The sequence below is a fragment of the Rhyacophila brunnea genome, unplaced genomic scaffold, assembly GCF_057557595.1.
Source record: "Rhyacophila brunnea isolate RB1 unplaced genomic scaffold, BYU_Rbru_1.0 scaffold_6, whole genome shotgun sequence".
NCBI classification, from domain to species: Eukaryota; Metazoa; Arthropoda; class Insecta; order Trichoptera; family Rhyacophilidae; genus Rhyacophila; species Rhyacophila brunnea.
The window spans coordinates 22,382,427-22,396,374 of NW_028233276.1; the positions used below are offsets into that span (position 1 = coordinate 22,382,427).

At 32.0% G+C, this 13,948-nt stretch overlaps 1 protein-coding gene across 1 annotated transcript in view; it reads right to left on the bottom strand.

The window, feature by feature from the left end:
- Positions 1-2,119: 2,119 nt before the first annotated feature.
- Positions 2,120-13,948, bottom strand: part of Ms (neuropeptide receptor myosuppressin) — a 74,464-nt gene continuing 62,635 nt past the window's right edge. The window contains exons 2-3 of the mRNA XM_085957151.1: positions 9,644-9,851; positions 2,120-6,862 (exon numbers count right to left, since the gene is read on the bottom strand). Of these exons, the coding sequence (XP_085813277.1) occupies positions 6,771-6,862; positions 9,644-9,848 (297 nt within the window). The 5' untranslated portion in view covers positions 9,849-9,851 and the 3' untranslated portion in view covers positions 2,120-6,770. The remainder of the gene's footprint in view (positions 6,863-9,643; positions 9,852-13,948) is intronic.

Genomic DNA, 13,948 nt, shown 5'->3' on the forward strand with positions numbered 1-13,948 from the left:
TACGAATAGAAGAAGATAGAATAGAAGAAAAAGAAGAAGAAAATGGTTGTATCAATTCAGAAACCTTTGCGGGCGTGAACACAACACTTAATCATATTTTCATTGCAATCGGATGAATGGTATAGGAACGCATATGAATAGAAGAAGAAGAAGATGTTTGTACTAATTTAGAAACCTTCGCGGGCTTGCGCACAACAACTGGTCAAAATTTCGTCGCAATCGGATGAATGGCATAAGAACGCATTCGAATAGAAGAATAAGATGATAGTTGTACTAATTCAGAAACCTTCGCAGGCGTGCGCACAACAACTCACCAAAGTTTCATTGCAATCGGATGAATGGTATAGGAACGCATATGAATAGAAGAAGAAGAAGATGTTTGTACTAATTTAGAAACCTTCGCGGGCTTGCGCACAACAACTGGTCAAAATTTCATCGCAATTGGATGAATGGTATAAGAACTCATACGAATAGAAGAAGATAGAATAGAAGAAAAAGAAGAAGAAAATGGTTGTATCAATTCAGAAACCTTTGCGGGCGTGAACACAACACTTAATCATATTTTCATTGCAATCGGATGAATGGTATAGGAACGCATACGAATAGAAGAAGAAGAAGATGGTTGTACTAATTCAGAACTCTTTGCGGGCGTGCTCACAACAACTGGTCAAAATTTCATCGCAATCGGATGAATGGTATAAGAACGCATACAAATAGAAGAAGATAGAATAGAAGAAAAAGAAAATAGTTGTAACAATTCAGAAACCTTTGCGGCGTGAGCACAACACTTGATCAAAATTTCATTGCAATCAGATGAATGGTATAGGAACGCATACGAATAGAAGATAGAATTGAAGAAGAAGATGGTTGTACTAATTCAGAAACCTTCGCGGGTGTTGGCACAATTACTGATGAAAATTTTATTGCAATCGGATGAATAGAATAGAAACGAATACGAATAGAAGAATATAGAATAGAAGAAGAAGAAGATAGTTGTACTAATTCAAAAACCATTGCGGGTGTTACCACAACAACTGACGAAGGTTTCATCGCAATCGGATGAATGGTATAGGGACCATACGAATAAAAGAAGATAAAATGAAGAAGAAGATGGTTGTGCTAATTCAGAAACCTTCGCGGGTGTTGGCACAATTACTGACGAAAATTTTATTGCAATCGGATGAATGGAACAGGAACGCATACGAATAGAAGAATATAGAATAGAAGAAGAAGAAGAAGATGGTTGTATTAATTCAAAAACCATTGCGGGTGTTACCACAACAACTGACGAAGGTTTCATTGCAATCGGATGAATGGTATAGGGACCATACGAATAAAAGAAGATAGAATGAAGAAGAAGAAGAAAATGATGATTTTTCTAATTCAGAAACCTTCATGGGTGTGCATACAACCACTTACCAAAATTTCATTGCAATCGGATGAATGGTATAGGAACCATACGAATAAAAAAAAATATAATGAAGAAGAAGAAGAAGGTGATGATTTTTCTAATTCAGAAACCTTCATGGGTGTGCATACAATCACTTACCAAAATTTCATTGCAATCAGATGAATGGTATAGGAACCATACGAATAAAAGAAAATATAATGAAGAAGAAGAAGAAGATGATGATTTTTCTAATTCAGAAACCTTCATGGGTGTGCATACAACCACTTACCAAAATTTCATTGCAATCGGATGAATGGTATAGGAACGCATAAGGGACAGACACACAGACAGACAGACATACAGACAGACAGACATTCATTTTTATATATTAGTATAGCCTATACTCTTCCCGCAAGTGCAAGCAATAAGTTTACAAAGTTTTATCGCAATCGGATGAACGGTATGGCTGCGCATTAAATACGAACAAACAAACACACAAATATTAATTTTTATATATCAGATTACTAAAAATAATTGACATGTTTTCTTTTTTAAGTACATACCTAAAGTTTTTTAGTAATCTTTACATGATTTAAGAATATTTTCATCTAACGCCATGACAAAACAAATCAAAGTGGGGACACCTCGACTGTCGGTCTCCAATTGGCGACTAGTGAAATTTCGTCGCACCTACTGTTGAAAATTATTTTCCGTTTCACTGAAGTACGCTCTTAAGTTTCACTACAGTAAAACCCCGTTATTACGAATTCCAAGGGACCGAAAATCGAAAAAAAATTCATATTACGAATTATGAAATGTATGAGGAAAAATATTAAAATTTTTAAAATTTTTTTTTTTAATTTTCATTAATATTGTTTACGATCATAGATGTGCCTAACAAATTTCCGGTTCCGTGTGTGTTAATGGGTCATAAAATGTCAGGATTATTTTTATTACCTTCTTAAAATAAGTAATCTATGATGTTTTAAGAAAAGTCTGTCACAATTTTCAATGACTGGCTCATGAAATAGTGTACTTTTTTACGATTTATTGAATATTTTTATATGCCAGGACCCTGAAATAATTTCTAATTACGAAATTCGAATTAAAGGTATTGTTTTATATGAAAATAATGTTCAAGGGATTTTTTTTCGCGAAAATTTCGAATTACGTCGATTGTCGAATTATCCGTGTTCTTATTAACGAGGTTTTACTGTAGTTGTTTCCTCATAGCTGTAATATAATATTAAGTGTTCTTCCCTAATCACTACGGTGACCATTTGGTATTTACTTCGACAATGTCTTTTAGATTGATTCTTCATTCAGAACCCAAAAAAATGCTGCTCACAGATTAACCCGGAGAAAAAAACCTTTTCTGTCTTCTGATTGGCAGCTTTGAATTTCAAGAAAGAGAATGTCTCATATCTATCTGATTTAGAAGGGAAAATTATTAATTTGTTGCTCAGAACACAATACATTTTTTGGAACTCCTGTGACCTGTTGCGCCAGTACAGAGTTGACATTTAAAAAAATACAGGTTTGCTACAGTAACTCAGCAGCGTGTATGTTAAGCGCAGACATATTGTTAATGAATACGTACATGTCAGATATTTGGATACCATTTCGTGTTTGCCAGATAGGGAGGGCTAGTCTCAGATTGTGGTTTTAACTTATTCGTACCTCTACTAGTTCTGAGGATAATTCAAAATCGGCTATTTGTATTTTTCAGAACTTTACAGGAGAGGCTAAAAACAATGTGAATTACAATACCTGTCGCCTACAACATCGAAATATTTTTTAAAGCAATTTCAGAATACCTTTTATCATAATCATTATATTTTTTCCTTGGTATAGAAATAATTATTATAAATTTTTTGGTGCAAAAAACCTATTTTGTGAAATTTATACACATAGCCGATTTTGATGGCGCAACGACGATACGCAGAAAAATGGTATATTATTAATTTTCGGAGGGAGAGATTACCTTATAACCGAATGTTGGCTATCTTTTTGTTAATTTTACCTGCGATTATTTATATTATATTGTCAGTTCTGTCTTACTGCGTCTCATTGGTTCCACTGTAGACCCTGCACTTTCCTAAGTACATTCACTAGACACTCTGTGCTTTGATTGTTCTTGACGCTGTAGTTCTAACCTGTGAATTGTTGAGATGTGTCACGACCCACAATTGAATATTGTGTGTGTGTAGCTTCAGGGCCGTAATTATCAAGGCTGTTGGTATCTGTGCTGCACTGTCCCATCTTAGTCACAATAAACATTTCTTAGAATATCACCATGGTAAGTATCCGCCTGCGTAATTTAATTTTTTTTTCTTGTGGGGGTGGGGCGGAGTTCGAAATCGAGGACCCCCTTGTGTGCACATATGTGTAGATTAGAGGCAATATAATATGCAGTCCTGTGCACACAGGACCGAGAGAAGTGGATTCAGCTTGGAGAAGCCTTTATCCAGCAGTGGATAGATTCAGGTTGACGACGATGATGATGATGGCAATGTGTAGGTCAGTGTTTCACAAACTTACAGCATGCTAGTACACCTTTACAGACAAATTTAACTGCCGTGCCCCCTACTAATGATTTTCCCTTTAGATTCATATTTGAGATTTTTTTTTAAGTCTTGACCTGTACATAAATTTAAGGGATTTTTTTGTTGTATAAGTAAATGAAATATATACACACCACCGAAATGATAGTATTATCAACAGAATTATAGTAGTGAAATACAAAAGTATTTTTGGGGTACTTCATGGCCCTCACAAAGGAGGGGCTGACAGGGCTGTAGCTTGGTGGCCCGGCGTGGCGAATTGACCAGATAAGTGAGATAAACACATCACAAAATTATGGTTTAGTGCAAAGATATTAATTTTCTCTAATAGTAAAAAAAGTCTAATGTTATTTTAAATTATGAGTGGTTGTACGATACAATTTTTAATTGCGTATCGATACTCAACAACTTCATAATTCAAATGGATGTATTAAAATACACAAAAAACTCTAAATATACACATTAATTTTACCGCGTACACCATTTGGAAAACGCTACTCTATAGCGTCACACTGCCTTTATCATTAGCAATAGGTAGGGGGGCCCGCCAAAGATCCTAGTCTTAGGGTCCGCTTCAGGATGTGGGGGTACTTACTATACATATGCTCACGTTTGGCGTGGAAGATTGATGTCACCCGATCGGCACGTCTAGGCTGTTATCGAGCATGTTCGACATTGATCGTCTGCTTCGGGGCTGTTTGTGTTACATGACAGATAAACGAAGTTTTTATGGAAAAATGTGAAATGAATGCGCATGATTTAAAATCTTTCGCATTAAGTTTGTAGCAGTTTGGGAAACTTGGTGGTAATTGAGCCGCAGGGAGGACACGAGCTTTTATAATTTTTTTTTACGAAAACAGTTTATTCCATGTAGACAATTATAATAAATACCTTTTTCTGTCGGCGCATCGGCTTTTCGATCCAATAATCGTTAATTGAAAATTTGAAATTTTCATACATTTTGATACACCATTATCACAAACTAAGATTATAATATGAGGTAATATTAGGTTGGGTTAGGTTAGACTAGGTTAGGATAGGTTTGGTTTGGTCTAAAAAGAAAGTTGTAAAATCTCATGTCCTCCTCTGCGGCACATTTACCAACTTGGTATTTATTCACCACTCTTTTTATGAGACATGTTACGATCACTTTCTGAATAATTTCAATAATCATAATTATCGAAATTTATATTTGATTGTGTAATAATTATTATCAATACTCTGTGGTGGGGGTAGAAAGAGAGTTAGGGATACTTGATGAAGCTCATGTGAGCAAATAAATCTCCTGAAAATACACATGTAGGTTATAGAATGTTATAATTAAATGAAAAAATGCTTGAGTCATTTAATTTATTTATTTGTTATAGAAATAACTCTTAGCCTTCACAAATTTAAAGAAAAAAATGTTCAGGTAAAATAACATTTCAAGGTACACCAGTCCATAGTTAAAGGAACTTATTTCTTATTCAATAAGGGGACAAAACATAAAAAAAATATAATAATATTCTGAAAAGAAGTGACTAGTGCATTATTTGAACTCATCAAAGATGCAGGTACCTGTTTTGTAGATGACCACCGAGATATTAAATAAATTAAAATATAAAGCATATATTTTAGACATATTTATTATATATACACAAGTAACGTCTTAATAAATAATAAAAACGATGGTTGGAAAGACGACAGTAAAGTTTATTTACTACCTAGGTATATTATTTTCAATGAATCTGAATTTTAAATTTAATATAGTGATAATACTGAACAACTTACATGGAATATATTTTATTTTTTTTGTTTATAAATACTCTAATAATACTAGATAAATATTATCGTTTTCGCTTCTAAAACTTTTGCGTTAATATATTTTAAATAAATTTCTCTACTTGGCCAATTGAAATAATTTCACAACTTACAAAATCTATAATAATTAGTAAAATATACCATCATTAACTTGTTATCACATACGATAATAAATTATTTAGGCATTTGATTAATTTTAAATGTTTTATTTTCTTCTGAAAATTATAAAGTGAACATCCGATATTTTTCAATTTTCTTATTAATATAGGTAGACATGTCGCGAGCCTAATACTACAAGGTTCTAAGTGTTCGTTCTTGAAAAAACAAACCCAACAATGAAGTAGTATTCTAAGCTGCCTCATTGTTACTTTTGTTTCTCCAAGGACAAACACTTAGAACCTTGTAGTTCTCCACTCGCGATGTTTGTCAGTAACTATGTAGGTAATTGACGACTGTTCTTTTAATATTTTGAAGCAAAGGATTCTTAATTGATTCCAAGGAGTTTGCAGCTATTGTCAGATTTAAAAAAGTGTCTATGAATAATGAAGTCATAAATTATAAATTAATTGTTAATAAAGTAGTGTGATACATAATTATTATTTATATCAGCTTAAAATTAGGTTAGATTAGCTGCCATTTTGAGTTGATATTTGATATTTTTTTCGGAAAAAGAATACCATAGGTAACATTTAGGTACAGAACTGTACCTTTTTAAAAAGTATGATGAATATAAGATAAGTCAAATTAGAACTACAGAATTATCATAAAGTTAGTAATAATATTGATACCATCGAATTTTGATTTGCGTCTAAAATAATGTATAATAATTAAATTCAATTCGGTATGACAATAGTCACCATAAATAATAACAGCTATATGTAACAATATAAATTAAGTATCTACTTAAATTGAAGAATAATACTTTGATAGGTATTGTTAAAAGTAAATCAATTTAGTGTTGGTGCAAAGAATATGGCCGGAGGATTACTGTGATGTTTGCCTGGTCGATGAGATTCCTAACGCCGGCGACCGAACCTCAGGAAGTTGTGGACGACATCTTGCCTCTTGATTCCGGTGTCCAGCAGCTGAGGGTATTCTCGGAAGAGAGCTGTGGACAAGAAAAATTATTTCGATTATATATTTTTTTCTTAAAAAATACAATTATAAGACATCTCTAAACATGGAACACAATTATGATATATCCAAAAATGAGAGGCCCGATTCGAGCATGGCGGCCAGGGGCTCCCAACAGCATGCCCAGGTGCGCTTCCGAAGCATTGTTGATAAACGAAAAGAAATGATTTTAAAAATATAAACACCCTATTTTCTTATATTATTAGGTAAATGTTATCACTAGGGAGCGGATTTATATGCAACAAAAAACATGATTATATGCATGCACCAATGCACTTAAAATCATTAAAATATGCACTAAAACCGAAGAAATATGCAGTTAAAAATTGACATTGTTTATGAAAAAAATTGTAAATACTCACTTCACCCAATATTACTGATATAAATACGAATAACGAATTAATAATCTTAATCAATATAATACAATAACAAAAAAACACAAATAATCAATATAAAGTTAATCAATTACAATCTTCAAAAAGTTTGTTTAACTAAAAATAATTGAATAAGAAATGCAATGTAAATTAAACACCACTTAAAAAAACAAAAACGACACACTTAACTAGGTAGTACTAAATATTATTTGCTGTTTTTTTTGTCCGAAAAAATAAGTTAAAAAATATCTTTTTTCAGTGTGTTTAGACATTTAATTTTCCGCAAATCTGTTGGTATTTTGTTTATATGCGGAAAACGACCTCTCAACGTCCACAGAGGTGATTGGGCAAAATTTAAATAAGGGTGCCCGAGTTGACTTTCTGGGATGCCATTAAAAAAATGCAAGTGCATCTAAACTATCTACCTACCTAATTTAGTTATATTTCGATAAAATAATTAAAAAAATAAAATTCCAAATGCAAAAGCCCTAAAATATGCATTTATTTATGAAATATGCACGAATGTCTCAAATATGCTCTAACGTCTCAAATATGCATTTATATGCACAATAAAATTTTATTTTTGGATTTTGTCTTTCAAAACGGATTTCTGTGCAACTCTCGTATCTGTGCATACACCCTAACAAAACATGCACTAGCATATAAATCCGGCCCCTAGTTATCACCGGTGTCTGTAATTTCCGATAAAATACAATGTTGTCCACGTTTCTTACAATGAAAAAGTGACATGTGTGCCAAGAATGCTAAAAACAATAATATTCGTAATATTGTAGATACTATGTGCAATATTGTAGATACTCTAAAATTATGGAAGTTTCATTCTTGACCATCTAAATGTGCTCCTGATCAAAAACCACTTGGTAATTCCTGATATCGACATTGCCGTCTGAAAATAGGGCAATGGTATGATTCGGCGTTGCTGACTGGACACCAGCACACCTGGACATCGGGGCGCCGCACAAATCAATGAAACATGCACATCCATTACGATTTGAACCAGCAAGTAGACAACACATTTCTAATATAAAGACGTATTTTATAAATTTTTAGTTGCTGCAAGAACTCGTAAAATTTAATAGTATATCAACGAAAACTAGTGAAAGATTTACTGATCTGAATAAAAAAAAAACAAATATTAATATAGGTATTCGACTCATTTGATACATTGTCAAAATATGGAATGAAGTGGCGTTGACTGTACTTAGGGAGAGAGAGAAAAGCTGTCGCGGATTTATGAACGGATTATCAATAATTCCACTTGAATGATTTACAGATTTTGAATATGTGTATTTATTAACCAAGTAGAAGCGCGTAATAACAGTCGCTTAGATATAAAATATTAAATTCCCTTTGCTGGGATTATGAATCAATAATATTTATTAAGCTTAGTACACGAAAACGTCCTACTCATGAAAATCAATAAGTACAATCGCGTTGGTACTCGTTCAAAAATTGAATCAGCATTTTCCATGCATTCTATAAAAGTTACGATTGTAATATTGATGTATTGGAGGTTCATATTACTTATGCGATATTTTAATTCACGAAAAATATAAGCGGCAATTTTGAATACTTACCTAACAAGTAAAAATTTACCTAGATCTAATAGATTATAGAACGTTATTACGAAATAAGACAATGCTCACAATAAAATAATAAATAATTACAAGATAAAAATAACTTTTTATATACCTACCACGTTTTTAAATTTTCTGTTGAATCATATAAACTTGACAATTCTATGTATTAATATTTTAGGACAAATAAGGCAATTGTCAACAAATCATTTTTTTGCTTTTTTTAGGGAAGTTAGTTAAAAATCGATTGCAAGATTTTTACTGGATAAACAACCACCGGACAAACAAGAATACGAGTTAATAAAAACGTGGTAAAAAATAGTTCGAAAACATAATAGATATAGCTTTACAAAAAGTTGAAGTATCGTTTTCCACATACAACTCAGCTCATAGTGTAATAGGATACTTTGAGACTCATCAAGACAAGTCATCAATGAAATACTGATTAATAAAATATTTACTACTTATTCCTATAAAAAGAAATACACGTATTGTAAGTAACACATAGATTTTTTCTAGGGTTTCAATTCCGGGATATCCGCTTGGCTTGATTGGCACTAGAAAACTTTTCATCTCATATTACGAGTACTAACGCAGGCGTCGTTTACATAGAAACGCAGTGGAAAAAAAACTAGAGTAATATTGATTGAATTATTTGGACTGGAGTAGTATAATACAATGAACTCGCTATTATAATAATACACTGCATCTATTAAAGTGATGAAATTAATAATACTATCAGCCAATTTACCAACCGGCAGTTGTAATTTTAAATTTGAATACCTTGGTAGTCGATGGCGGGTCCTGCCTTGTCTTCCATTCGACCCGCTTCAGCGTAGAGCTCAAGGAATGTGGAGAGGGCGCTGCAGAAATGGGCCGCGCGAGGATCTTCCTCCATCACTCCCGGAGAGCATCGAGGAGACGGGAATGCGCTGGTGCTGCACGCCATCAATACACACGCCAACAGAGCTACGCTGCACCACTGCATTATCTGAAACAATTAATACACAGTATTTAAATTCAAATTTCCACAACATTATACGTACCTACTTTTTCGACAAATTGAATAGATTTGTTTATTTTTAAAAAATCCCAATTTATTTATAAGTATACTAAATAAAAACGGACATACAAAAAAACAATTTCTATCTATCTAACGATAATTATTAAAACTGTTTGATACGCCCACAAAATTTAAATAATATATAAGAATATAGATAAAAATTTAATTAGGCTATTATTAGGTTTCCGTATAGTAGACCGCAACAGGAAAATTCAGGTATGTTCTGCAATAGAGTACTATCATAAAGACCGCAGAATTATAGTGTCGTTGGTACTAACGTGATGATTAATAATTGCCGAATAACGAATGGAAAGGAATGGAATAATTCGATTTAAATGGATAGGTAATATATAGGTAATATTAATAATAATCTTCAAATAAAAATTATACCTATATGATATTTAATAGAAGCCACGTTTTTTTCTAAAAAGATCTGATCGATGAAAATTCAATTCAAGAGGTAATAATTATCATCAAATAAAAGTAATACCTATATCAAATTATTGATGCCACATTTTTTTCTAAAAAGAATTAAGTAATCGATGAAAATTACATTCGGGTTGAATTTTTTCTGCCTATGTATGTGAACAGCCCTCTTGGTTTCAGCCAATGAAAAATTGATATGTTGGGATTCATTAAAACAGGGGTTCCTAACATTTTCTGTACATCGCACCCCATAGGTATTTTTTTACTAATAAATATTCGCACTTCCGAGTAATACGTATTTATTTTATATTTGCGGAGGACTAAGTATTTATTTTTTGATACGTGGTTGAATAAACTGAAATAAAAAATAAGCTTTTAAGTGGGTGCATAAAATAAATTATAAATTAGGAAAAATGTAAATAATAAAATAAATCCTAATTTTATTGTGAACAAATAAAATTCAACGATTTTGTAACGTGAAAATATAACAGACAAAATATGCGCGATATTATGTTTGATACATGGGAATAGGCCCACTAAATTTCTATTATGCGTATTATGTTACATCCTTTCCCTCTTTATTGCACCCCGTTAAATGTACGCACTACAGATGAGGAACCTCTGTGTTGAAAGAATATTCAATAAAAATCGATGATTATGTTTCAACACTGAATGCGATAACTGAAGTCTATAAAGGCGTACCCCATTTTAGAATACTGCCGTGCATATACGTACTAATTAATAATGTCGTAGTGTCCATCCGTCCGTCTGATCGTTTCCGTTTGCTACGTTATAATATTTAAACACTACTAGAGACCAGTTAGTATTAATAAAATTTGTACAGTTTTTGAGACTTTTTGATAACAATTTCTTTTTTTTGGCGCTCCAGAAATGAGTCGGCTTACAATCTAGTTAAACAAAAATGTTAATAATACTAACCATCAATATAAAACCTTCACCGGTAGATTTTACGACCATGGGATCAATTTCTCGAAAAAAAGTGGGTCTCGTCGATTTCTTTTTCTAGATAATTTGATTTTGATCATTTCATTATTCATTATCTCGAAATGAAGTCTCTATTATCTATACCTCAAATGAAATTTAAAAAAAGAAACAAAAGCCTATCAAATATTAAATACCTACCATAAATCACACTCGAGAGAATCGGATATATCAGCATCGCAAATTTTGTATAAGTTCTAAACACTATTTTAAATAATTATTCTCTGTGATTTGTATTTTTGTTTAATAATAATAATTCTTGTTATCTAGGAAAATCGTGCTCTCCTCCCAATAGTAGAGATTTTCATCAGATTTTTAACACATACGGTTGGTTAATAAACGTTGTTTTTTATGTGATAGATACAGCGGTAGCATGGGATTACAGTGAAGCTGTTTTAGACACACACCGTTAACGAAATAATAATATATAGTGTTGTTCACTGGGTGGCATATTTTGTAATATTTAAAAGATTGTAAAAAAAATAAAGTTACAATAATGGCATAAGTTAGAGTACCTGACTAAAATGTTGGAAGTTGATATACTTTAAACTAAACATGTCTTTATTAATGTCAAAAACGTTAGTTCAAATTAATAGTTATAACATAGATGATGCACGAGTAGTTACATATTATTTTCCACTAACGGTTAACGTTTGCATAAACGCTAAACGTTTGAGCGTTTGCATATTTGCCACAATTAATTTACCCCCATTTTGTAATTAGTTAAACTGGCGACAGTTCAAGAGCGAAGAAAAAGCACTATGATGACATTAAAAATAAATTTAAAAAGTGTAAGACAAACGAGTCACTATCATTTTTTAAAGTCAAGTGAAGGGTTGGTTTCATTATAAACAGACAGATACGATTAAAAAAAACAAAGGCACCAGTTTTTAGTGTTTGCTCGCATTTAATTAATGGTCGCACACAAGTGTCCACAGTTGCCATTTTGAGTTTAAGAGTCTGCCAAAGATTTCTAAAGCATTTGCCAGAGACGTATTGAAGGTGTGTAGTTTTAATTTTATTATATCACATTTACTTAGTTCTGACACTAAGTAAGTATAAAAAATTAAGAAAAAGACAAATAACTAAATTAAAATATGATTTTATATCGAATTTAAATAATATGTACTAACGTGGGTTCACGTGGCACGTGGTAGCAAGAGAAACTAAGTCTATGATAATGTAATATGTACATAGAAATTAAAAGTACCTATTTATAGCCATATAAAATATAAATAAAGGGTTATAATTTTTTTTTGAAAATAAAATAAGTAACCAAAGCCAGCGAAGAAAACTTATATTATATAGACGGAGACTAAATATTATAAATGAAAGTTACGTTGCAAAACGGTTACTAACACTAATGATCAAATTAGGTGTAAGTAATGTATATTTAAAGATTCATTTGTTTATCTGCAAACCTTATAAAACGCCGAGTATTCAACATAATTTTAGATTCATTCAATCAGTCGATTCCATAAATTATTAATTATGATAAAGATGCCTAGATAAACCCTCAGATGATTTTGTGAATTAACAACTATGACTATTTATATTAGCAATCGCAAAAAATACGTAAATGATATGTACCTTCATAATAAATCAACGCCAAAACAGCCCATATATGGCAGATATAAATACAAGTTTATAGCCGCCATTTTCTCATTTAAGAATATTTTTTCTATTGCTACCAATTTTATGACAAACATTGATGAATCACTATAAAGTATGTATTGTTCTTTGTTCACAATAATCTCTCTAGATATTGTCAAAATTGATTGGCATTGGTTCTAAAATATATAAACAAGGTTCAGCTACGTTAAGCAAGTAATCGCTACGGGTTACGAGCTACGGAGCTACGGATTAAGATAAAATTATATTTTTATTTAATAAACCTACATGGATTATTAAAATTACCTTAAAAATCCAACCCGGTCATTGTTAATAATACTCGTATCTTGATTTGACGGAGTTTTAAATAACACCTCTACTGCATAAGTTGTTATCCGGTAAACATTCGAGTGTCGAAATAATATGAATTAAGCGCATTTTTTTTAAATAGGGATTTTTAATAAAACAAATGTTTTAAGTTTTCAGATGAATCCGGAGCTGGTTATTTCAGTCTTAGTATAAATCTCCGTGCTGTATCTATTTCAGATCTTACGTCGACCCCCGTCCCCTCCCTATATAAACAATTAATTCAAAAATTTGCCCCATTATTATACACGATTAGACATTCGGAGACACATTTTGAATACTACGGGGGATCTTATGAAGAGATTAATGGACGAACAATAAGGGTCGATTTTCAGCAGCAAATCTACGTCGCACTGTGGAGCACGGATGTCAATTAACATATTATAGCATTATTGTTGGCCCTGCAAACAAGTGATAGAAATCCGAAAATTATTCTTAAGATCTTCCTTTCGAATATATTTTATTATGGCCCTCTTACCATTTTTTGTGAGTGTCCAACTATGTCCAGGATGTGTCTGAAGAGTATCTTGTATAACATAAATTTGGCCTGATTTTGTATTTTTGGAGACCGTATTAGCATTATTAAATAACATTAAATATATTTGTATTTACTGGTATAA